Here is a 23,720-nt window from a genome sequence, read left to right as displayed (position 1 = left end):
ATATCTTTTTATAACTCTTTCCTGTTTTATACAGTTCAACTACCTTTTCCCGCAAATCCTTTGACAATTATTTTGCTTTTCCCATGACTCAGAAACATCAGTGCAGCACTGGATGAAAGCTGCAAGGGTCTGGCAGGAGTCCAGAAATGCAAAAGTGTTTGGCTGAAGCCATTTATTATCGATCAACCATTTACTCTAACCATGGAGTGAAAATGTTTTTGTTTTATTCATATAATCAGTAAAATGGCCAAGAAATCTAATTCTGCCAGGGTATGTAAACTTTATGAGCACAACTGTATAATCTAGCAGACCACTTCACTGGCTGCATGATTGGTCCGAATTAGACTCAGCAAGTTGTGAAGGAATGGGTAGCCCCAGCAGGCCCAGGCTCTGGCCGCTCCTATAAGAAGACCTGAAAAACAGAACCCACCATCCTGGAGAGGCCTCACCCCACCCTAAAGGAGACATGGTAGGTCTAATGACTAAGTGCATAAGATCTAGTGTTGCTTCACAGCCAGGAGCTGCCTCATTATAGGAAAACAAACAAAAAACACATTCAATCTAGACAGACATATTGCAGCTGGTATGTGTCTAGAACAGCCCCTCAATCTTTAACATGGAGGAACCCCTGCTAAATTATATTTACAGGCCACAGTACATTAGTGTGATGGTCAGTGTGAAGAACGTACCATACTTCACTTGGTCATTGAGAAGATTGTTCCCTTACAAATTGCTAAAAAGAAGATCAATGGTGTCAGTTGTCACAACTGGAAAAAAGCAGAAATTGCTTATTGCTCAAGGAACTCCTAGCAACTTCTGGAGGAATCCTAGTTGAGAAACCCTGGTCTAGAAGCACCAACATCCCAAAATTATTACATACAAATTAAACAGATAGTGGGACTTTCAAGATACCAAAAAACATTAACGCAACAATTCAGATAAAATTCATGAGTTTATTTAGCGAGATGTTTAGAAAAAATAAAAAAAAGCCAGCCACATTTGACTTAAGTTGCACTTTGGCACACTGGATCAACAGGAGCAAAAAAAACCTCCTGGCTCAAAGCCCCCCTAACTCATCCAACTTTATATTCCTGAAGAAGTGGACAGCTAGTCTTACAACCTCCACTGCACTCCTGACAGTCTGCTAACTCATCTGTATGCTGAAAGTGCACTGCTGGTCTAAATCTCTGAAGTGGAGCGCTGGTCCAAAATCCCCTCTGTACACCTGAGGACATGCACCCTTGAATTTACCTCTGTGCTCATGAAGTGGTGTGCCCCTGGTCTAAGCCCCTGTTTTCCTGAAGTGCACCCCTGGTCCAAGGTTCTGTACTTGTGAAGTGGACTGCTGGTCTAAATCTCCTTCATACTCAAGTGCACTGCTCAGAAGGTTGTTCGACCAGCAGAACACTTCAGGAGTCAACCTCTGCACTCCCGTAAAGGAAGTGGACCACTGTTCTAAAAATCTGTAACCGTTAGCAGACTGCTGGTCCAACAACCTCTGTATGCCTCAAGTGGACCATTAGTCCAACTACCTCCTCCGTACTCCTGTAGTGAACGGCTGGCCCAGCAACCTCGTGAAGCAGATGGCATGTCATAAAGCTATGTGTGGTTTAAAGAGGAAGTAAACCCTGAGTTTACTTCCCCTTTCATTCCCTGCAAAGGTAAAGCATAATGGACTACTATGCATCACATAGTAGTCCATTATGTGTCAATTACTTGACACAGGAGCCAGCGAAGTCACCGCTGTCCCCTGTAGTCCGGCGCATCCATCTCGGTGGGTCTCGCCGATGTCATTCAGCGAAGCCGCGATGACGTCACTCCCACGCATGCGAGCCGCCACTCGCGGCATATCGCCGTTGACTGCGGCGCGCTCAGTGCACCTGCGCACCGTAGACAGCGGTGCCTGTCTTTCGGCAAATATCTCCTAAACCGTGTAGGTTTAGGAGATATTTCTTAGACCTACAGGTAAGCCTAGATTAAGGCTTACCTGTAGGTCCAAGAAATATCTCCTAAACCTACACGGTAAGGGTTTACAACAACTTTAATACACTTCTCTAAAACATCTATATTAGAGATTCCCTTCAAAGATGAGGATTATTTCTTTAAATCACATATATGATGTAAAGTATAATGCAGTAGGCTTTGAGCAAGTAGATCTTTTGCACTTAGTGATTCAGATAAAAAAAAATAAAAAATAAAAATAAAAAAAAAACCCCAACCCCACACAGCCAAACACAACAAATATAGTTATGTGTAATAGACTGATGAATATTATCTTAATCAATGTGTTGATACGTCTGTTTGATACCTTTAAAGTCCCACTAACAATTTAAAGGGCATCTTATTAAAATGGACGCCAGACAGATGACGGGCACGGCACTGCTCTCCCCCCGTGTCACATACACAACAGAAGAAAGAGGACAGATTGCCGGTGCTGCAGCTGAAGACTTTAATGTGTAACTACAGAATCCATACATACAAGTGAGAAGTGAAAGCCTACAAAATACAACACGGGACCAATACATTTACAAAACATCCAAAAATCTTACAAAACGGCCTCGTATTGGTCCAGGGATCTGTGTGTGTGTGTGTGTGTCTTTTATACAAAGTGAAGAGAGGGGCCGATCATGGCTCCTCTTCCTTCCGCTGAAATCAAACTAAAAGCCTCAAAAATGTACAAGTCTCAGAAAATAGTGTTCAGGTCTCTTTACAAGCAAAAAACGGCTCTACACATCTCACCACGACCAGCAACGCGGGAGAAGCAACTAAGTTTGTAAACAAAAACGGAGCAGCAGAAAGTTAAGGGGGGGGGGGCAGGGGACACCTTTAAATACATTTTATGCCCAAGCTGGTGCCCCCCACCCAACCAGACCTCCCCCTCGAGTTCATACACTGCCAAAGAATGCACCAATTTTCCACCCCTGGGCTGGGCTCATTTTATGGCCACCTCCCCTCCCCCACTCAGTCTCACTCCACTGAAAAGACAAAGCCAAGACTAAAAGCTTTTGCTGTGTTTTTTTTTAAGTTGCATTTCAGAAGAACGGTATTTACAATAGATCAAGAAAAAAATATTATATATATTCACACTTTTGTTTGGCCAAAAGTCCATTTTTTGGGCAAAAGGAAAAAAAAAAAATATCCAAAATGTCAGCGCTCGTCTCGTCCCCTCTGAACCAGGAAGATATGTCAGACAATGCCGGGCAGAACGATCGGGAGTCACCGGAGGGGTGACAATGCTGGGCGGAAATTAATCGAACTCTTCACATTGCAGATACCGCTCCAGCCAGCTTGTGTGGCCAGCACTCCGTTCATGAGGGCAATGTGGGCACCTAGCTGGCACCGGAACCTTCCATCACTTGTTGAGCTTGCTTCTGTCCCATACAGCACTGAGCCACCGACTGGAACAACCTGCAGACCAAAAAATAAAATAAAAAAAATAAGTGGTTACTGCCTGTGCCCTCTGCCACCTGCGCCCCCATCCAGTAACAGCAACTGCTTCCACATAGCAAGGTAAACTTACTTCTCAATCTCCGGAGCGCAGTGCACAAATTCGTGATTCCAGAATTTGAAAGCAGGATTTTTGATCAGCTCAATAAAAGTTATGAGAAGACCCCACGGATGTGGTCTATTCACTATCAGTCGCTCCAACAGGACCCTACATGGCAGAAAACAGTTCTTAACAGACAAGTCCCACAGCATGGTACAGGATTTATACCCCAAGTATCACCAAGTTATTATATCTCTACCTACTGTACATATCACCCCTTCCCCAGCAACGTCATCTAACAGTTCTATATCAAATCTCACCGAGTGATCTGCTCTTGGATGGCCTCCGTGTTAGCCTCAGCAAAGAGGTACAGCATGGTGCAGCTGAAGTAGTGCGTGTGGCTGTTGGGGTACCGCAGCTGGTTGGCAATAGCATTCAGGAAGAGGTAGCGCCCTGCACGGGAGAAACATGTTAAGCATTACAACTTACGGACCGCCCCATGCATATATACTGTGTCAGGCAGCCCTCCAGCACTAAATCATGTACAGGTATGCGATTTTGTGCGGTGGGTCAAGTTTTCAAAAATTGGTCTTCGTTTATAGCGCAAAAAAAACAAACAAAACACAGGTGATAAAAAGGCCACCAAGAGAAACTTTGTTTTGTGAGTAAAAATAAAATCTATCAACTTGTGTACAGCGTCGCACAAACACGCAATTGCCAGTTAAAGTAACAGTGCCGCATCACAAAAAAGTGGACAGGTCATGGGGGGGGGGATGGGGGAGTTGTAAATCTTCCAGGGCTGAAGTGGTAAAGGAACCTGCTCACCATAATGATGGGAGAAACGTTGTGAAGATAGATTACCTTCAGTGTCCAGGTCCACCGCCAGGTTCTGGAAGATGTCCATGTGGGCAGAGTGGGTGATAGTGCTCATGGATGGCGTGCTGCCTTTGTTGTGGATGTGTGCAATGGCCTGTGTGCCAACGTAAAGGACCAAAGCATTGATGAGCTGAATGCTGTAGCGGTTCCCAGGCTCGTTCGATACCTGCAGAGGGAACGGAACAATACACTTGATAACTGTAACCACCCGCCTTGCTTCATAATATCCACCCATAATGTCAGTCACTCCAAATAGCCACACTCATTTCTATCCCTCCACACATCCATCCCCATTTCCAGTCCCTCCCAAATATATCAGTTTTTCTTCTTGTTCCTCCAAATACTAGTTCCCATCCCTCAAATATCCACCCCTCATATTCCCTGTCCCTCCACACATACAGTTGTGTTTTAAAAAGGAGCTAAAGCTCAAAATCTTTATAATAGATTTTCTTTCCTCACATGCAAATGCATTGGGAACATTGCACAATCTATTCCAAATCAAAACATGAGTAGCTCTTAGAGGCGGAAGACTCATTGGACCAACTTGCTCAGTTAAAGGTCTGCGAGTGAGTGATGGTGGGGGCATATTGGGAAAGTTCGCTCCCGGAGAATCCAGCCTGAATGGCAGAAAGGTGGCAGTGGGCCCATTTTGAGGGCTTGGGCTGATAGCTCTGGGTACGGCCTCAAGGTAGTTTCCGGATAAACTTGTGAGGATAGGTAAAAGGAGTGCCCAGTATCCAATCAGAAGTAAATAAAAAGGGGAATAGGCGTTTATTGATAAAACCAACACATATCAGGGGAACGAAGACTCCCCCACCCCCTTCTTCAGGGCTGCTGTTCTATGCCATGATGCATTGGGATGTAAACAAGATAGTGCATCTGACACTGGGTACGGGAGGATTGTGATATTCTCTAGCGGTGCAGCATGTAGAGAGTTGGCTCCACTGGAGTTTTTTTTTTTACTTTTTTTTATTTGATTTTTTAATAGCACACAGTGTTGCCCACACAGGGGCCAAACATTACCCACGTAGGGGCAGAACTTCTGATGCAGCAACAGACCACACCAGGGTACAACATACATAGCCTGTCACTGATGCAGCAACAGACCACAACAGGACAGGTGGCTACACTGGAGTTTGAATTAGACTTTGATTTGGACTGACAGGTGGGCATGGTTAGTCAAACTCCAGTGGCACCAACTACATCTCTCCAGGCTGCACTGCCAGAGAATACTGCAATTGTCCCAAACGAAGTGTCAGATGCGCCATCTTGTTCACATCCCAATCCATCATAGCACAGAGCAGCAGCCCTGAAGAAGGGAGGGGAGGAGTCTTTACATCTGTGTTGCATGGAATCAACCAGCTTCTGGCATCCGTGAAAAAAAAAAAAAGACCACACCCAAACTTGTTTTCATCAGTCCAGTCAATGTGTTCTTCTGCAAATTGTACTTCCTTCAGCACTTTTTTTTTTTTTTTAGCAGTGGGACTTTGGCTTCACATAGGCATTTAATTGTCAAAGTGCTTACAGGTAACACTACACCTTCTTTCATCACCCTGGAGCTGATTGGCCGAGTCTTCGCCATTTCACCTATTTATCCTATTTGTCCTCTTTACCATAATCATTTAAAGCAAAAGAAAAGCCCAAATTTTGGGTTGTTCCCAGAAAATTAAGGGGAAATCTTCCAATGGGGACACTAGTCCTTGTGACATGGGGGTCCCCAAGGAATTCCCTCAATTTGCAGTGATTTGCCCTCACTTCCCATTTGGCTATGGGACAGGAGAGGAAATCTACGCAATGAGACACAGATGGCAAAAAAAAAAAAAAATATAATAATAATAATAATAATAATAATCTGACAGGGGTTATAATAACCCTCCCTTACTCTACACAAAATAGACAAAAAAAGTTTTGCCTAGGAGGTCTACTTTAAATACGGTAGGGCTGAAACTAACCAATGTAATCGATTATAAAAATAGTTGACAACTATTTTCATAATCTATTACTTGGTCTGCATACAGAATGCATCATTTGCTTACATATCAGGATATATAGCTCAGCACATCATAAATACAAGTCAACAAGTGCCTGAAAAACATGAGAATGTGAGGAGCAATATGTTTGAGACATGTAGTCCTGGGCAGCAGAAGGAAGCAAGTCATTCTAAAAAGGCAGATTTATTTATTTATTTTTTTACCTTGCTACAGGGGCACTCTGAATGGAGGAGCCAGAAGCACCAGAGGGGGCTCTGATGGAGGGTTTTTCCTTGAAATGCGTTAACCAATAGTGTGAGAAGACCAGGCAATGTCCGTTATGGCTAACTACAGCAGACCTGAAGGCGCTAGTCCTCACTTGCTATGATAGGCATATAAATGTGTTGCGTTTCAGTAGAACACTTGTTTCAAGCTACCCGCTTTTGACAAGGGCGTGTCATCCAAAATATTTTATATGCCTGTCTGAAAAACTGCAAGAGTGTTTTAGGTCTAAAAAAATAAATAAAAATTCCCCCCTTTAAATAAAAGCTTAGATCGCCGAGTCTGATGTGTACCAGATTCTACCTCCATTAGTATATACACATCTCTTCTGTCACTTATTCTCAGAACGGATTAGATATTTTGTCCCAACCATATAGCTGGATATATATAAAAACATAAATAAAAAAAAAAAAAAATAAAAAATAAAAAAGTTTAAACTTTAACACAAACTGGTTAACCCACTATAATATGATCATGCCATCCTCTGTTATACAATGCTATGTGTCCCTTGTGCTGTATGAAAAAAAAATATAAAAAAATAAAAAAAGGCAAAATACCAAAACACAAAAAAAAAAAAAACAAACACCCCAAAAGCCCATTATACCGTATATCAGAGCAGCTCCCAACGCTCATGTGACTCCTCTGCGCTTTCCGGCTGACAGCTATAGTGGGCGGGGCCGAGCACTGCCGCTGACGTCAGCTGGGGAGGAGGGGAGGAGAGAGATCAGAGGAGTCACGCAAGCCGCTCTGATATACGGTATAATCTGCATTTTTATTTTATACAGCACAGGGACACAGTGTTATATAACAGAAGGGGGTGGCATAATAGTATAGATTGGATTGCAGCAGGATAGGATCGTGGAGTGGACAGAACGACAGACACAGGCGATCAGGGCTGCAGGTGTCAGAGGCACGTAAACATAACACGGTGTCAGGGCTCAGCAGCCATCTTATACCATGGTCAGTTTACAGAGGGGGATGCCATAGACAGGTAGGATTCAGCCAGGTATTTTAGGTGATACAGGGGGCCAAGTTACACAGCACAAACACTGTGCTGTATAACATGCTTTAAAAGGGAACAGGATCTTTTTTTGGTTAATTATACAAACTTGGAAGTATTTAGCCAATTAAATTGAAATAAAAATCGTCCAACTAATTGATTATGAAAATAATCATTAGTTGCTGCCCTAAGATAACGCCCTTTTTTTTCACAGACTGAACGACCTCACCAATTCAACTCCACGTTATTATTTTGAACACACCCACTAATTCAACTAACGAGTCAATTACACAGAATCAGCAGCAAACACATTATGACTGTTGGGTTTTCTAGTACTCTACTATACCTACTAATAAATTTGCCATGTAGTAATATAATTTATATCAAAAACAGTGATCAGATTAGTGATGTTGGATTGCCTTTTTTTTTTTTTTAAAACACAACTGTATACCTTTGTCCCTCCAAATATCCACACCCCCATCCCTCCCAATATTTATGCCACACGCCAAACACCAACCTGCAAATTGCTGCGTAGCTCCGACAGGAAGGTCACTGGTGAGCGGGTCTTCAAGTAGGAGTCCAGGTCTTTCTTGAACTGCGGTGGCATCACTCCGGTGAAGTTTGTGAGGATTCTGGGAGCGATGTTAATCTCACTCAACATGTCCACCTAAGAGAAGCAAGAACGAATGGCCAATCAAACAAACACCCTTCTGCAAATCCAAAAGTCCTTCGATCCACCCATAGAAGCCCTTCATACGCACAGGAGAAGATAATAGGGACACAAGTTTCTGTAGAGCCACAGCATAACCACTCTACAGCACAATAGCTTAAAAATGGTGCAGAGCAGACCCTTCATGTGACTGGTACCTTGAGGTTGGGGGTGAAGGGGTCCGGAAGTCTCATGTTTCGGGGGAAGGCACTCAGGATTAGATTCCTCAGCTGGATGCAATTAGGTGGGATGACGTCACAGAAGCCATAGTGATAGTCACAAAGGAACTCTGGGAAGTCATGGAGCAGAACCAGCAGCACACGCAGCGTGCCCTGTAATACAAAGCAGAATAAATATCTGGTCTTCCTGGAGACATTAAGGGGGGGGAGGGGGGGTTTGGCGACAAGAAGCCAGGTGAAATTTTCTGCAACTTACCTTGTACAGAATTTGCATAGGTTTGGTGAGTTCCACATTTCGGAGAAATGGGGCCAGATATTTGAAGAGGTCAATCAGTAGTTGGGCATACATTGGCCACCCCTACCAGAGACACAAGTTAGTGACACAAACTCTTAGCGAACCATATGAACATACACCTGAACAACAAATCACCAACCTTCTGCTGGGGAGTGTGTGCCAACATCCGTGCAATAAAGATACGGTGGGAAATCAGCTCTAGCCATGCGTAGACGAAGCCGGATGCTTTGGTGGGCCGGAGAATGTGGAAGGTGTTGCTGGAAGAAAAGCCGTGAGGTGGTCACCGGATGTCTATAAACAACCTACAGGTTAGCAGAACTTGGCTATAGGACTTACCAGAAGGCAGTGAGGGTCTGGAAGTTGATAGTCTCCAACACATGTTCTGGTGCATTCAACTCCAGCAGCAGCATAATGAAGATGCGATGGTATGGAAGCTGCTGGAACTCACTCTGCCTCACTTCATGATCCTGGAGCAGAACTCCCACTACAATACCAAGAACCTGGAACACAACACAGGATTTCAGTACCCTCCCCAACTTCCATACTAAAAACCTGGCACCCAACATAAGAGGTCAGTACTAGGACTACAATACTGTGAGGATGCCACAAAAGACAAGGAGGGCAACTATACATACACAACATATACATAACACAGGAGGTCAGTACTAGCACTACATAACTGAAAACCTGGCACAACACAAATGGTCAATACCCCCAACTAGAATAACGAGACCATGAAAGAACACCAAATCAGCACCCTCCGAACGGAGGACAGGGCCTCACTTTGTTGAGAAGATTGATCTTGGTGACTGTATTGGTGGCTTCTCCAGAGTGTTTGACTAACAGAGCGATCAGCCTGACAAAGGCGTCCAAGTTATGGTAGCACTTCGCCCGGATCATCGTGGGGTTGGCGGCTGGATTGTGCTGCTGCTCAGCCTGAGCACGGTAGCTTATTTCCACACACATCTCTGTACACAAGCGGAAGAACCGGGTGATGAGGTCATCTGTCTTTAGGATTCCTTGCTGGTGCATCTGACCAATGAGAAGGATACAGTGAGACAATTTCCCTTCTAGGACACAGGATGGGGAAGTCAATCCAGACACTGCAACTCACCTGCCCAACAAATGCAGAAAAGGCCTTTGTACTGTCCCGCCCGGCAGCAGCCGAGTGATACAGATTGACCCATTCTCTCAGAAGATACTCTGCCTTTTCCCGGAGTCCTGGAGGATCGTCATACTCAGATGCTTGGGATATTCCAGAATGCATCATGAAGTTTGGCCCACCCTGGGCCCGTTCAATCATGGCCTCGAAATTAGAGCGGAGCACATCCATCAGCTGTGGAAGTCTGAAATGGGAGAAGAGAGGTATGACAGAATGAGGATGTAAAGTCCAGACAAACCCCTGTAGGCAGCATCATAGCCCAACGGTTACTGTCCCTTGGACTCAAAGTACAGTCATTCAATACACATACACCAACATACTGCAGCCATCACCACTGAGTGGATCAGAGCCTACAACTGGGACTGTCAGCACTGACTGCCCCTGGGACTGTACAACCCACACTCACTAAACGCTGCGCACAGGACAGGCATGAGGTTGAGTACGGGTTATTTATTTCCTCTTGCACCACAGCGTAACCTCTGCCCAGAACAGAACACAGGTTTAAAAAATGGTGCATATAACTGTATGGTCCTCTCAAGTCCTCAGTAAATCCTGCCAGGGGTCTGACCAAACTTGTAACTCACCCTTCAGGGGCATTGCCCCTTGAGTGCGCATTGATACGCATAAGAGTTTCTATGGTGTGGAAAAACTCTGCCTCCGTCACGTGACTCACGCTGCGCTCATCCACAAGTAAGATCTTCACAAGCTGCATAGCGAAGGCCACTGCCATATAGTTGAGCCCGTTCTCCATTGACTGCAGAGAGGATGCAGGTTATGAGTGGATCGGCTAACAAGTTATGAGACAGGAACAGTAGACAAGGCACGCCAGAAGCTTACCTGTGCCAGATGGACATCATACTGCTGCATGTTGACGAGATGGTTTCTAATCAGAAGCTCTACAGCCTCCACATTGTACTTGTACTCATCCCGACACTCAATCAGACATCTGCCAGACAAGACGGTAAAGGTGGTGTAGATATATCTCCACCACATCATGCTGCATTTACCCAGAACACATATTCCTACCCCGCCCCACGTCACAGTACACTCCTCCCCGAATCACTGGCCTTCCCCCTTCCCAGTCTTAGTACCTACCTGGTGATCTGCTTGTTGCACCAAGGAGAACCGTAGGCCCGGCTGTCCTGCAGAGCTTTCAGGACAAGCAAATGGCATTCCCGATATCTGAGCAGAAGGTCTGCGTCAGCACCACTAGTGGCATCCAACAGTCCTTCCACAGCCTGAGGAGAGAAGAGAGAAGAAATCAGTGATAGATGTCCCCATAATGCACAACTGCTGGCGGATGCACCTCCCTGGAGAAAGTTAACCACTTCCTGACCAGCGCACGACGATGTACGTCGACAGAATGGCACGGGCAGGCATATTGGCGTACAGGTACGTCCAATATTCAATGCCGCCCTGCCATCGGGAGCGCGGCGGCACGCTCCCACGCTGGTCGGGACCCCCGTGAGTCCGGTCGCTTGACCCGCGGACTCGATCGCCGCGATCATCTCACGGAGCGGCCGAATGGAGGAAATGCCGAGTAAACAGCATTTCTCCATTCTGCCTAGCAACTAGTGAAGCTGATCTCTGCTCCATGTGATTGGAGCAGAGATCAGTGTTCACTAAATGAAAGCCCAACCCCCCCCACAGTTAGTAACACACCCCTAGGAACACTTACCCCCTACACTGCCACCCACTGGTTAACCCTTTCACTGCCAGTGTCATTTACACAGGAATCACTGCATTTATATAGCAGTGATTACTGTATAAATGACAACGGTCCCAAAAATGTGTCAAAAATGTGTCAAAAATGTCCGATGGGTCCCCCACAATGTCGAAGTCACAATAATATATAAAAAAAAAAAAATTATTAATAAAATGCTATAAAACTATCCCTATTTTGTAAACGCTATAACTTTTGCGCAAACCAATCAATAATCGCTTATTGCGATTTTTACCAAAAATATGAAGAATACGTATCGGCCTAAACTGAGGGAAAAAAATGTTTATATATTTTTGGGGGATATTTATAACAAAGTAAAAAATAATGCGTTTTTTTCAAAATTGTCGCTCTATTTTTGTTTATAGCGCAAAAAATAAAAACCGCAGGGGTGATCAAATACCACCAAAAGAAAGCTCTATTTGTGGGAAAAAAAAGGACGTCAATTTTGTTTGGGAGCCATGTCGCACGACCGCGCAATTGTCAGTTAAAGCGACGCAGTGCCGAATCGCAAAAAGTGGTCTGGTCTTTGACCAGCAAATTGGTCCGGTCGGAAAGTGGTTAAATGGCCTTTATTTATTTTTTTTTAATATATCCTTAGGTTCAAAAGAAAAAAAAAAAAAAAAAAAAAAAAAAAAAAAAAAGGTGTTGGTAAGTTTAAATAAACTTTTCTTGGGATCCCAAACAGTGAGAAAACAGGATTTTTGTATCCACCATAAAATTTTTGGAAGTGCACTGAGAGACACAGCAAAATTTACAGACTTGTCACCTACAGTGGGGGATTTGGAAATTGTCCAAAGAAAATAAATAAAGAGCCAACCCTGTATAACACTTTCTACTCCCAGCATACCTCAACATTTGCATAAAAGAAATACAAAATGCATGATAACATGAGACCGGGCTTGGCTTTGGATGGTAACTTGGAGCAAACAAACTACTTTTGGCCTCCAGGGAGGAAATAACCCCCCGGGGTGAGTCCTATGCTGTAGGGGCAGACAAGTATTCATGCCACTGGTGACAAGCTTTCTAAAGGGTGTCTATGGCAGCTAAAGGGAGACACTGTACCTTGAGACCTAGGCAGTAAAGTCTGGCAGACGGCAGGGGAAGGGCCATAGAGAAAAGCGTTTTACAAAGCACCCCCAACTGCTTGTCGACGGTGTCCTTAAAACACAGGTGCATCTGCCACAGTATTGCCAAAGCTTTGGTCAAGACTGCTAGATCCACAGCAGGGACTTTTCGCCTAACAAAAGTCTAACTGGGTGCAGGGCTGCCACCTGTTTGGGAGGACTGAACAGATTTGAAAGGGTTCGCCAGGAAGATCTACTGGACACAGCGGGTGCAGCAGAAACGTGTACCACTGGAAGAGCCTAGGCTGTGAACAGCTTTGGTGAAAGCTGCAGGTTAATCCTCAAGCTACCACGAGATACAAGCCGAGATGGGCTTTTTAAAAGCCGTATTAAACCCAAAACCAAAAAGGCATTATATCGCAGCTGACCAGACAGATATGGTGGCTGCATGGGTGATCTGGTAATAAACCTCCTGTATTAGAGAGACAACAATGGAGGAACAAGTATAGGAGGCACAGCAGACTTGAAGCCAAGCTATAGCTCACTTTTGAGATCAAGGTTTTGCATGAATAAATAAAAGCCAACCATTTTAAATCACCTCGCCAGTGTAAAGTTGTTTTTTTCCGCTTTGTAAACCGATACATACTGCTAAAAAGCAACAGACTTCCTGGCTGGATTAAAAATATGAAACTATGGTGCTATGTTGATCAAGCCATAATGCTTACTTAGAAAAATATCTATTTGCAGCTCCTCTAAAATGGTCTTGCACAGGGGTCTGCAAACTTTCTAAAAAAATAAAATAAAATAAAAAAGGGACCATGTTTACTCCAGACTTTAGTCCTGGGCAGTCGAAGAGGGCCCCACCTTGGGCGGCCAGCAGAGAGGGTTTCATAGTTGGCGTCAGGAGGAGGAAGAGTGCCCCAAAGGCCAGATAAAGGCAAGCAAAAGGGTCAGATCCGGCCTGCGGGCCAGTTTGGAGACCACTGGTCTTCAGTAACCTATTGCACGCATGTAAAGAGAACGCCAACATCCAGGTGTAGAGGATTAAAAACAAGAGGAAAAAGGGTTAAAATATTCTCCTTACGAGTGCAAACTCAATATCAGAGTCCAGCCCTCCATGGAGCCATGTGGTAATGCAGAGTTTGGCAGGAAGGCGCACAGCTGCGCCAGGAAACTGCTGGTATATGGCCGGCCGAGCTACAGCCAAACCTGCCAACGTTCCACACTAGATGACAGCATCAGTAATATAAACAGCAGCTTCCTGGTGCAGCTCTGCACCTTCCATCCACATTCCTGATAAACGCTGCACTACCCCATGGCACCACAGAAGGCTTGACTGAGGATATACAGCGAAAGCATTTTATTCCTTTTCACTAGACTAATAAATCCTGTACACTTAGAGATGGTACCCTGTTCTCTTTGCCGACTGGATTACCAGATGAAAAAAAAAAAAAAAAAAAAAAAAACATACTACAGATCACATCTGGAATTGGTAAGATGCAATATAATAAAAAGGTTTGCTTTTGGGTTTAATACTGCTTTAAAGAGGAAGTAAACCCTGATGAGTTTACTTCCTCCGATTCCCTGCAAAGGTAAAGCATAATGGACTACTATGCATCGCATAGTAGTCCATGTGTCACTTACCTGACACAGGAGCCAGCGAAATCACCGCTGTCCCCTGTAGTTCCGAGCGTCCATCTTTGTGGGTCTTGCTGCTCCGGTGCTGTGATTCGTCACTCCCGCGCATGCGCACGGGAGCCAACACTCGCGGCATATCGCCGTGATCTGCGGCTTACCCAGTGCGCCGCAGAAAGCGGTGGCTGTCTTCAGGTAAATATCTCCTAAACCGTATAGGTTTAGGAGATATTTCTTGGGCCTACAGGTAAGCCTTAATCTAGGCTTACCTGTAGGTCAAAGTGGTTTGTAAGGGTTTTCAACCACTTTAAGACTAGGAGTAATAGCAGGCTGCAACTCCTCAGGTGTATTGACATCCATTAAAAAGTGTTACTAAACCCAGTAAAAAAAATGGTTCATCTGCCCCCCACAGAGTACACAGCTTATAAATCTTTTTACATTAAAATACTGCCACTATGTACACCTTTTTGGCTGTTCTGTATATCACCATCAGTGATAGACTGCAGTTTCTCCAGTGCAGAGTTCAGGAAGGTGGAGAATTACACTTCAGCCTGTATACACGCCCGCATGCGTAATGCCAATATCATTTGACCTGGCTAGTTCACCTCAACAAGGAAATATTCTCCAAAAAAATAAAAACAAACACACACACACACACACAACTGAGCATGTGTAGGTTGGCTACCCTGCCTGCATTAGCTGGCTTTCCCCAGATAGTGCAGGAGAGAAGGATCTGTGCATACAGGATAAAACAGCCATTTTTACACAATGCAGAGGATTAACCCCTTGAGTTTAACAGTGAGTATAACAAGCATGCTATGCTGCATATACAGACAGGTTTTACGGCTGTGGGTTTAGTAACACTATGGACTGAAGACTCAGAAGGCCATGGGCAGATGTGATAAGGGGGAAGGCATGTACACTTGTATAATTCTAAACATCTATGGGTAAAGTCCGCAAACAATCTGACCTGTAAAACCCCACACAACCATAGTGAAGTCCGACCAGAATAGAACTGAGGAGGAGGGGGGGGGGGGGCGGGGAAACGACACACCCAGAGAACTCTGAGGGTGAAAGACTCAGAGCCGAATTCCAGGCTATCAGTGTCGGGCCTTCCATTTGTCAGGATTGTTCTCATAGGACCTGGGATATTGCACAAGAGAGCCAAGGGCAATGTATTTCATAGTACAAGGCCAGGTTCACATGTCACTAGCAGTCAGGAGAAGCAGCAGGAAGGCACTTCAACACTGAATAGTGGGAGAGTTCAGAGTGTGCATCACTGCACTCAATGAAGACCGCGCTCAGTCCCTCAGCATTAGGGGGGTGAAAATTATTGAATCGCAATTCTGCATCTATGCAGAGAATGCCTGAATCGTGACTCAACAGATGTCATGCCTGCCGCCCCTCCTGGGACAGCCCTGCCAACGTATATTCTAAAACGCACACACACACACACAATTGCAGGCATCGGTTTACAATGACACTGGCACCGTGTAGAAAGGATCTATGAGAAGTTGTCAGTGATTATTATTTTATTTTTTAACCACTTAAGCCCCAGACCATTTTGCTCGCCAGAGACCAGAGCACTTTGAGATTGAGCACTGTCGCTTTCAACTGACAATTGAGCGGTCGTGCAACATGGCTGCCAAACAAAATTGACTTTTTCCTACAAATAGGAGCTTTGGTGGCATTTGATCACCTCTACAGTTTTTTTTTTTTTTTTTTTTTTTTGCACAAAAAAAAAAAGTGTCAATTTTGAAAAACACGCTTTTTTTTGCTATAACAAATATCGACCTAAACTGAGAACACAGTAATCAACTCAACACTATAACTTTTGCGCAAACCAATCAAGCGCTTATTGCGTGTTTTTTCCAAATATATGTAGCAGAATACATATCCCCCAAAAACATTTAAAAAAAAAAATTTTTAATGTTTTTGGGGATAGGTATTCTACATATTTTTGGAAAACAAAAAACGCAATAAGCGCTTGATTGGTTTGCGCAAAAGTTAGTGTTTAGTTGATTCTGTGTAAATGTGACTGACAGTGAAGGGGTTAACACTAGGTGGCGCTGTAAGGGTTAAGTGTGTGGGCTAGCTGTGGCATCACTGATCATAGCTCCCGATCACAGGGAGCTTTGATCAGTGACACCCTCACTAGGCAGCACGGGGAGACGCACGTTTACATTAGCATCTGCAAATTCTTCCTCTCCGTGAGACAATCATGGGGATATCCTCGCAGACTGACCCGACTCACGGACGGCATGCACGTGATGGCACAGCGGCAAATTCAAAGGGACGTACAGGTACGCCCATTTGCCCAGCCGTGCCATTCTGCTGACATGTTGGCGTGCGCCGGTAGGGAACCATTTAAAAGCTTTAGAGAATGCTGGCAGGGGTCTCCTAGGAGTGCAGGGGGGCTGTGCCATTAGGTATTCACCGTTCTAAATACTGTTGTCTGCGGTGATCAGACTTTGCTACATGCAGGGAGTGGAATTTTCTTCATTTAAAGAGAAGATATAAAAAAAAAAAAAAAAAAAAAATAAAAGTTCTGACTGCATGAATTTTTTGATGAAAACCATTGGCAGTAATTGTAATGCATCGCAGAATCGAAGACAGGATAATTGCAATCTAAGCTAGAGACCAGTGAAGATGCACACCTCCACTCAGAATTAAGTCCTTCTGAGGTATACCAGCAGAAAAGAGAATTTCAAATAACGCCCAAGGATCCTAGCAACTCCCAGTGCTCAGTCTGCAGGGTCTAATCCTGGTAAGTCTTTAACCACTACAATACTGGGCACTTAAACACCTTCCTTCCCAGACCAATTTTCAGCTTTCATCGCTCTAGCGCTTTCAGTGACAATTGCGCGGTCATGCTACACTGTACCCCAATGAAATTTTTATCATTTTGTTCGCACAAATAGAGCTTTATTTTGGTGGTATTTATTCACGACTCCGTTTTTTATTTTTTGCGATATAAGAGCAAAAAAGCGGAAATTTGGGGAAAAAAAAAAACAATATTTTCTTTTCCATTTTAAAAGAAATCCAATAAAATCAAATTTAGTCATACATTTAAGCCAAAATGTATTCGGCTACGTGTTTTTGGTAAAAAAAATTCCGTTATGTGTATAATTGGTTTGTGTGATCACGGACATATGTACACAAATGATCATGTACATATGTGTGCAGGTGATCACGTACATATGTGTGCAGATAAACATTGGGACATGTGATTTTAGTGGGACATATTTTTATTAGGGACATGTGTTTTTATTATTTGGGGACATTGTGTTTATACTGTGTGGTGTGTTGTGTGTTTACACTAGACTGATGATCAGTGAGTAGAAAGCTGTAAAAACAGCTCATACTCACTGATCATCAGCTGGCTGCAGTGATCTGCTCTCCTCTCCTCAGCGATGATTGTGTGAGGAGCCGATTGCCTAGCAACCGGCTGTTTGTTTACATCACATGGCGGCCGTGATTGGACACGGCCGTCATGTGATCAGGAGGGCCAATCACAGAGCCCTCCTGCCGATCTGAGATGCGCCGTGTCCGGGTGACACAAGCACATCGGGATCGCGCCGCTGCGAGGGCACGATCCCGCTCCTTCTGAAGGACGTTCCTGAACGTCCTATCAGAAGTAGACGGCTCCCACCCGGCCGTATATGTGCATTGGTCGGGTGGGAGGTGGTTAAAGATCTGGTCACAATCTGGGCCCGTGTGACAGCTCAGAGCCTGAAAAAGCACTCCATGGCTACCAGTAAATTAAAAGGTTTAGAAAGTGGCACAATGCAGAGCCAAAGGTCACATGCAAAAATCAGTCCTGTAATCATTCAGTCCAGCATGATCAGGGGGCTTTTATACATTTCTTTGCCAGTGTCTAAATGCTCCTATAAGCAGCAATATAACCCAAGCCTATGGATTTCTGTGCTCCAACTGCAAGAACTATGGCATTGTGGGAGGAGCAGAGACAAAGAACAAATGAATGCAGGGAAATGAGCGGGAGAGAGAGAGAGAGAGAGAGAGAGAGAGAGAGAGAGAGAGAGAGAGAGAGAGAGAGAGAGAGAGAGAGAGAGAGAGAGAGAGAGACTGAGAGAGAGAGACTGAGAGAGAGAGACAGAGAGAGAGACTGAGAGAGAGAGACTGAGAGAGAGAGAGAGACTAACTCATGGTAAAAATAAGCCTTCCAAAAAAAAAAAAAATTGCACACAACTAGAAAAGGATTTGGGGATTTACAAGTATTGTAGCCCCTGGCCCAGAAATGTAATATGCTCATTACACAAACTACCACAAGGCATAAAGTAATTCTTCCCAACAAAAGATAAAAAGTAGCATCTCCTTTTGTGTGCGAGCTTTCATTCTCCGATCTATAGCCATATTTCTCTTTACAGTCCCCTCCCAGAAGACTCAACCCTATACCAGTGTTCATTTAGTCGACTAAATTAATACTATTTTGGTCAACTAAAATACCACTAAAAACACAATAAAAATACAATTTTAGTCAAAAGACTAAAATTAAAATGGAATTTTAGTTAAGACTAAAGATTAAGACTAAATTGAAATTTGACTTAAAAAATTAACATTGGTCTGTAGTGCATGTTTATACCTCTAACCCAAAACATGAGATTTTTCACTGGAGTACATAAGGAGTTTGAAAGTTGTAGAGAAATGTTAACTAATGCATTACAATTTAATTACACCGATTTGATTTCAGTCGACTAAAATGAGAGTCAGTCGACTAAAATGAGAGTCAGTCGACTAAAATGAGAGTCAGTCGACTAAAATGAGAGTCAGTCGACTAAAATGAGAGTCAGTCGACTAAAATGAGAGTCAGTCGACTAAAATGAGAGTCAGTCGACTAAAATGAGAGTCAGTCGACTAAAATGAGAGTCAGTCGACTAAAATGAGAGTCAGTCGACTAAAATGAGAGTCAGTCGACTAAAATGAGAGTCAGTCGACTAAAATGAGAGTCAGTCGACTAAAATGAGAGTCAGTCGACTAAAAATTAGACTAAAACAACTGCGGAAGATTAGTAAAGCAGAACTTCAGTTTGTTTGGGGGGGGGGGGTACCTGGATTTGACAGGTCGCAGCCATAACAATGTCCTGTCACACCCCCCCCCCCCCCCTTCTGTGACATCACAGGTTCCAGAAGACTGCAGGAGCTCCAGTCTCATTCCCTAAAGAAGCATTTACACACATTCTAGGCTGGAGTGCCTCAGAATTTCGCAAACTTTTAAGAAGGTTGTAAAACAAAAAAAAAAAAAACAAAAAAAAAAAAAAAGTTGAGAAACCGCTTTGGAAACCCCAGATCTACCACTAGTGTTCTCTACAGTCCTCTCAGATCTATACCCATAGTACCAATGTTGCCACCCACCTTTTGCAGCAGCCCCAGAGCAGCAATGGCATCCCTGGTGTTCCGGGCCAGTGCCACAGCTTCCAGCAGACCTCGCAGAGCCTGAGACTGCGGGTTCATGGCAAGTGTGGGTGGGATGGCGTGAAGATGTTGCTCCAGTTCAGCGATACACTTGTCATAAATCTGTGCTACGTCATCTGTGGCCCAGGCTTGTTGCTGAAACAAACACCAAGTGGTTAGTATGAGCCATAGAAGGCGGAACCTCCTCCATAGATGAGCAAGGTTAAATCTATTATAAATGGCACCTTCATGGGTTGCGCCAGGAATCCCGTGGGCTGAGTCAAGTCATTGGTGGGAAGGAAGCCAGGAACATTGCGTGCAAATTCCTCATAAACAGCCAGCTGTTTGGGGTCCACACCTCCGACCTGGGGAGCATAAAACGTCAAGTTAATGGCTTAAATTACAGAATATATCACTGTATCGCGACAAGGGCAAAACTATTCACAGCCACACAAACTGCAGGTAACATCCGTCTCTGTATACATCTGGGACACAAGAGCCCGGACCTTATGCATCATGGACATGAAAAACCTGACCGTATCAGACAAGAACCAGCTCTCACACTGCATTACCTTTAGTCGGATCTGCTCCGGCATCCGCTCCGCCTGGTAGGTCAGTACAACAGGATCACAATAGCGCCGTCCCTCCTGCCTGGCATGCTTCCTTAGTTCAAATTCCTGCCACATAAAAAACATCATTCTGTGAGGCAATGAAGACACGAAGCATTCATATTTTCCTCATGCAAAAGACTGGGAATCAAAACAGCCAAGAATACTTCCTTTGTCCTTAGTGCCTTACTCCTTGTAGATAGAGCCAAACCCGCCCCCCCCCCCCCCCCGGCAAGGACACACACTAAATCCCAGAGTTCTCAAGCAATCCACACTATCCAAAATTAAAGCAAACATTTTTGCGAGATACACAGCTTGAATACACCCAAATGTTGGCACTAGGGAGAGCAGTGGGAACACACTGCATATGGTGGCCAACCTCTTTTCTAGCTTGTGCACACACACCCCCCAATAAATCCCTTACAGAGTTCCCAAGCAATCCACACTTTCAAGTGATATTTAAAGCTTATTGTTTTCTAATAAAAATGAACACGTCATATTTACCTGCTCTGTGCAATGGTTTTGCAGAGCAGTCTTCTAGGGTCCCCCCTCCAGCACTACAGGGTTCTTCACTTTGGCGAGTGTCCCCATAAGAAGCAGCTTCCTATGGCAACACTTGTGTGGGCTCTCTCCGGACAGCAGCGGAAGACAATTGCTCCTGCGGCTATTAATCTGCCCAGTGGGGAGCTACAGTGTCAGGAGAGCTTCCGCTGTCATGCACAGCGCTGGATCGGGAGTGGGGCCCCTTTTTTTTTTACCTTAAAAAAAGATGTTGTAAAGGCAGAATGTTTTTATTTTAATGCATTCTATGCATTAACATAAAAAGCCTGTGTGCAGCAGCCCCCCTACCACTTACCTAAAGTCCACCTCCGGCCAACTGATGTCGACAAATATCTGAGATTCTGCTTCCCAATTGACAGACACAGCAGCGGCTCCATAGGCTGCCGCCGTCAACGTTAGCAGGCCAATTAGGGGAGAGAGAGGCGGGACCGGGTCAGGGCTCAGTATCTGGACACAGGGAGCTGCGACTTGGCTCGAGTGCCCCCATAGCAAGCTGGCTGCTGTAGGGACAATGAACAGGAGGGCGGGGCCAGGATCACAGTAGAGGGAAGCAAGGTGGATACGGGCTGCTCTGTGCAAATTCAACTGCAACAGAGCAGGTAAATAAAGAAACAAACTTTACAAACACTTTAATGCATTAACCACTTGCTTACTGGGCACTTATAACCCCCTTCCTGACAGGACAATTTTCAGCGGGGGTCACACATGGTAAAGGGCCACTGTGATTAGCCTTTTACCATGAGCTGTGATCGGCTGTGTCCGAAGGACACAGAGAATGCCCCAAGGGATGTGTGTTCCGGGAGGATGTCCATGGATGCCCTCCTGGAGCAACAGAGGAAAGCTTAGGAAGTGGTTAAGGTAAAAAAACCTAAGCAAAATTAAAAGCAAACATTTTTTGCAAGAGACACCTTGAAGACACATGAATGTTGCCACGGTGTTGCAATCCAGAACTGAAGCATCACATGCAGACAAATTACCGAAGAAGAGCAGTGAGTACATACCGTGGCCAACCTCTTGTCCATTTCTGGTCCAGCCTTCTCTACGGCCGTCTTCTGGATGAAGCAGCAAGCCAGCTCACAGTTATCCTGAGCTACCTGAGCAGCAGCCTGTTCCATCATCTCCCGCTGCTGGGGGGAGGCAGCCTGAAGAACAAAGAACAACGTCAAAAACAACCAAATGCTGGACTGGTATGTCCGACCAAGAAAATTTGTGGCATTCACCATACCCGCATTGAAGTGGCAAAGCTGGTCTTCAGATTGGTAGCTATACTCATGAGCAGAGGTTCCCTGCATGTTATCATGGCCATGCCAGCAGTCAGATTGCGCATCATATGGTGAGCTGCCACCCGCATTCGAGACTCCTCTGAGTCCAGTGCAAAGTCCTTCCGCACGATCTGCTCACAGGTGGTCATTGCTATCTTTATGGAACGGTCAACTACAGGATGCACAAGCTCCTGCACAGCCCGCTCAATGGCCTGCCGCACATATTGCTTGAGGTGGGGGTGGGTTTGGAAGAGAGGGATCTACAGAAATAAATAAATGGACGGTTAAAGTGACAAAACCAGAAGTAATTCCAGCAAAGGTTAAATCATACAAGGCTAAAGATTGGGTCACTTACTGTTGGATTGAGTGTGATGTGAGGTGCAATACCAGCAAGCGAATAGACGTGGATATCATGGTAGCTGTACTGCGGCTGTGGAGGAACTGTTGCAGCACACGTGGTGCTGGGGGGCGGGGCTGTCGCCGTAGCTGAGGGGAAACAATTCACTTGAGGCAGTTCACACTGACTGGCCAATTGCTGGACACACAGATAGGGTCAGAAAAAACCCCTGGACACCAAGCTTACCTGTAAAGACAGCATCAGACTCTTGTTTCTCAACCGATGCCCAGAGCTTGCCTGCTGTGCGGATGGCATATTCGTTGGCGCTGGGGATGCTAGGTAGAAGTTCCTCTGGCTGTTTCACATCTTTCTTTGGGGCAGAAAGCTGCTCATCCAGAGACTTTAGACGGTCCTTGTCTTTAAGGAGACTTCCAGGCTTCAAGTCATTGAGGTCAATAGCTAGATTTTTACACAAGACCTCAATCTCAAACTTCAGATTAAGCTACGGGATGAAAAAGGATTGTAAAATCAGTGGCGCTCAGAAGAAAAAAGACAGACCAAAAATAATGCTGAATGCAGAACGCACCTTCAAATCATGCTCTTGGTGAAGCTCTGCCAAAACATTCATAATAGCCATTGTCCATGGATTTGGAGGTCGAAAAACCTGCACAGAAGATAAGCCATCAGTATCCAGTAAAAAGGCCAGTGTGATCAAGGTAATGTCTTATAGATGAACACGTACCACACTCCTGACACTGGACTCCAGGACTTTAGCAACGAAAGGCACCACGTAAAGCAGCTCCTGCTGTCCCTTCACATAGGCCTCCAGCAGCAACGACTTCACATCCAGGTCCTGGAAATTCAATACAGGCTAAATGCAGCTGGCAAGATAATCTTGAAAAAAAAATAATTCCCTGGTGCCATTCCCACCAGACAGGGCACCCAATTGCCGATGCTGTGTGGACTTACCGTGTGCAGGATGGGTTTGTTCTTGGCCAGGGTGACCATGCCTAGCCAGTGGCCCAGGTTCTTCAGCAAAGACCGGTCAGAGAAATTAGCAGCAGCTTTGTCAGACGTCAACAACACCTGTTAAGGGGGAGTGCAGCCATTACTACCCAAGACAACAAGTGCATGATGCTAAATAAACCCCTGGGGAGAT

The 23,720-nt window shown here is 44.9% G+C and overlaps 1 protein-coding gene across 4 annotated transcripts in view; it reads right to left on the bottom strand.

Annotated features, from left to right (window-relative positions):
• Window positions 1-2,425: 2,425 nt before the first annotated feature.
• CNOT1 (CCR4-NOT transcription complex subunit 1) overlaps window positions 2,426-23,720 on the bottom strand; it is a 61,762-nt gene continuing 40,467 nt past the window's right edge. For 2 of the 4 annotated variants that reach the window (XM_077453672.1, XM_077453681.1), the window contains 24 exons: window positions 23,531-23,647; window positions 23,304-23,414; window positions 23,148-23,225; window positions 22,808-23,063; window positions 22,580-22,728; window positions 22,188-22,484; window positions 21,964-22,104; window positions 20,366-20,470; window positions 20,039-20,158; window positions 19,755-19,949; window positions 11,056-11,198; window positions 10,798-10,906; window positions 10,545-10,714; window positions 9,913-10,144; window positions 9,582-9,830; window positions 9,135-9,298; window positions 8,938-9,055; window positions 8,760-8,861; window positions 8,483-8,656; window positions 8,133-8,282; window positions 4,349-4,529; window positions 3,808-3,940; window positions 3,521-3,655; window positions 2,426-3,408 (listed from right to left, as the gene is read on the bottom strand). In XM_077453672.1, the coding sequence (XP_077309798.1) occupies window positions 3,330-3,408; window positions 3,521-3,655; window positions 3,808-3,940; window positions 4,349-4,529; window positions 8,133-8,282; window positions 8,483-8,656; window positions 8,760-8,861; window positions 8,938-9,055; window positions 9,135-9,298; window positions 9,582-9,830; window positions 9,913-10,144; window positions 10,545-10,714; window positions 10,798-10,906; window positions 11,056-11,198; window positions 19,755-19,949; window positions 20,039-20,158; window positions 20,366-20,470; window positions 21,964-22,104; window positions 22,188-22,484; window positions 22,580-22,728; window positions 22,808-23,063; window positions 23,148-23,225; window positions 23,304-23,414; window positions 23,531-23,647 (3,708 nt within the window). In that variant the 3' untranslated portion in view covers window positions 2,426-3,329. Of the gene's footprint in view, window positions 3,409-3,520; window positions 3,656-3,807; window positions 3,941-4,348; window positions 4,530-7,219; window positions 7,316-8,132; window positions 8,283-8,482; window positions 8,657-8,759; window positions 8,862-8,937; window positions 9,056-9,134; window positions 9,299-9,581; window positions 9,831-9,912; window positions 10,145-10,544; window positions 10,715-10,797; window positions 10,907-11,055; window positions 11,199-19,754; window positions 19,950-20,038; window positions 20,159-20,365; window positions 20,471-21,963; window positions 22,105-22,187; window positions 22,485-22,579; window positions 22,729-22,807; window positions 23,064-23,147; window positions 23,226-23,303; window positions 23,415-23,530; window positions 23,648-23,720 lie in introns of those variants that run through there. The other 2 variants (XM_077453689.1, XM_077453693.1) reach the window with 2 other exon arrangements.

Source organism: Lithobates pipiens, unplaced genomic scaffold, assembly GCF_037356315.1.
Source record: "Lithobates pipiens isolate NorthernLeopardFrog02 unplaced genomic scaffold, aLitPip1_a1.2 Scaffold_10, whole genome shotgun sequence".
NCBI classification, from domain to species: Eukaryota; Metazoa; Chordata; class Amphibia; order Anura; family Ranidae; genus Lithobates; species Lithobates pipiens.
The sequence above is the reverse complement of the archived record's forward strand: the minus strand, read 5'-3'. Positions and strand labels throughout refer to the sequence as shown.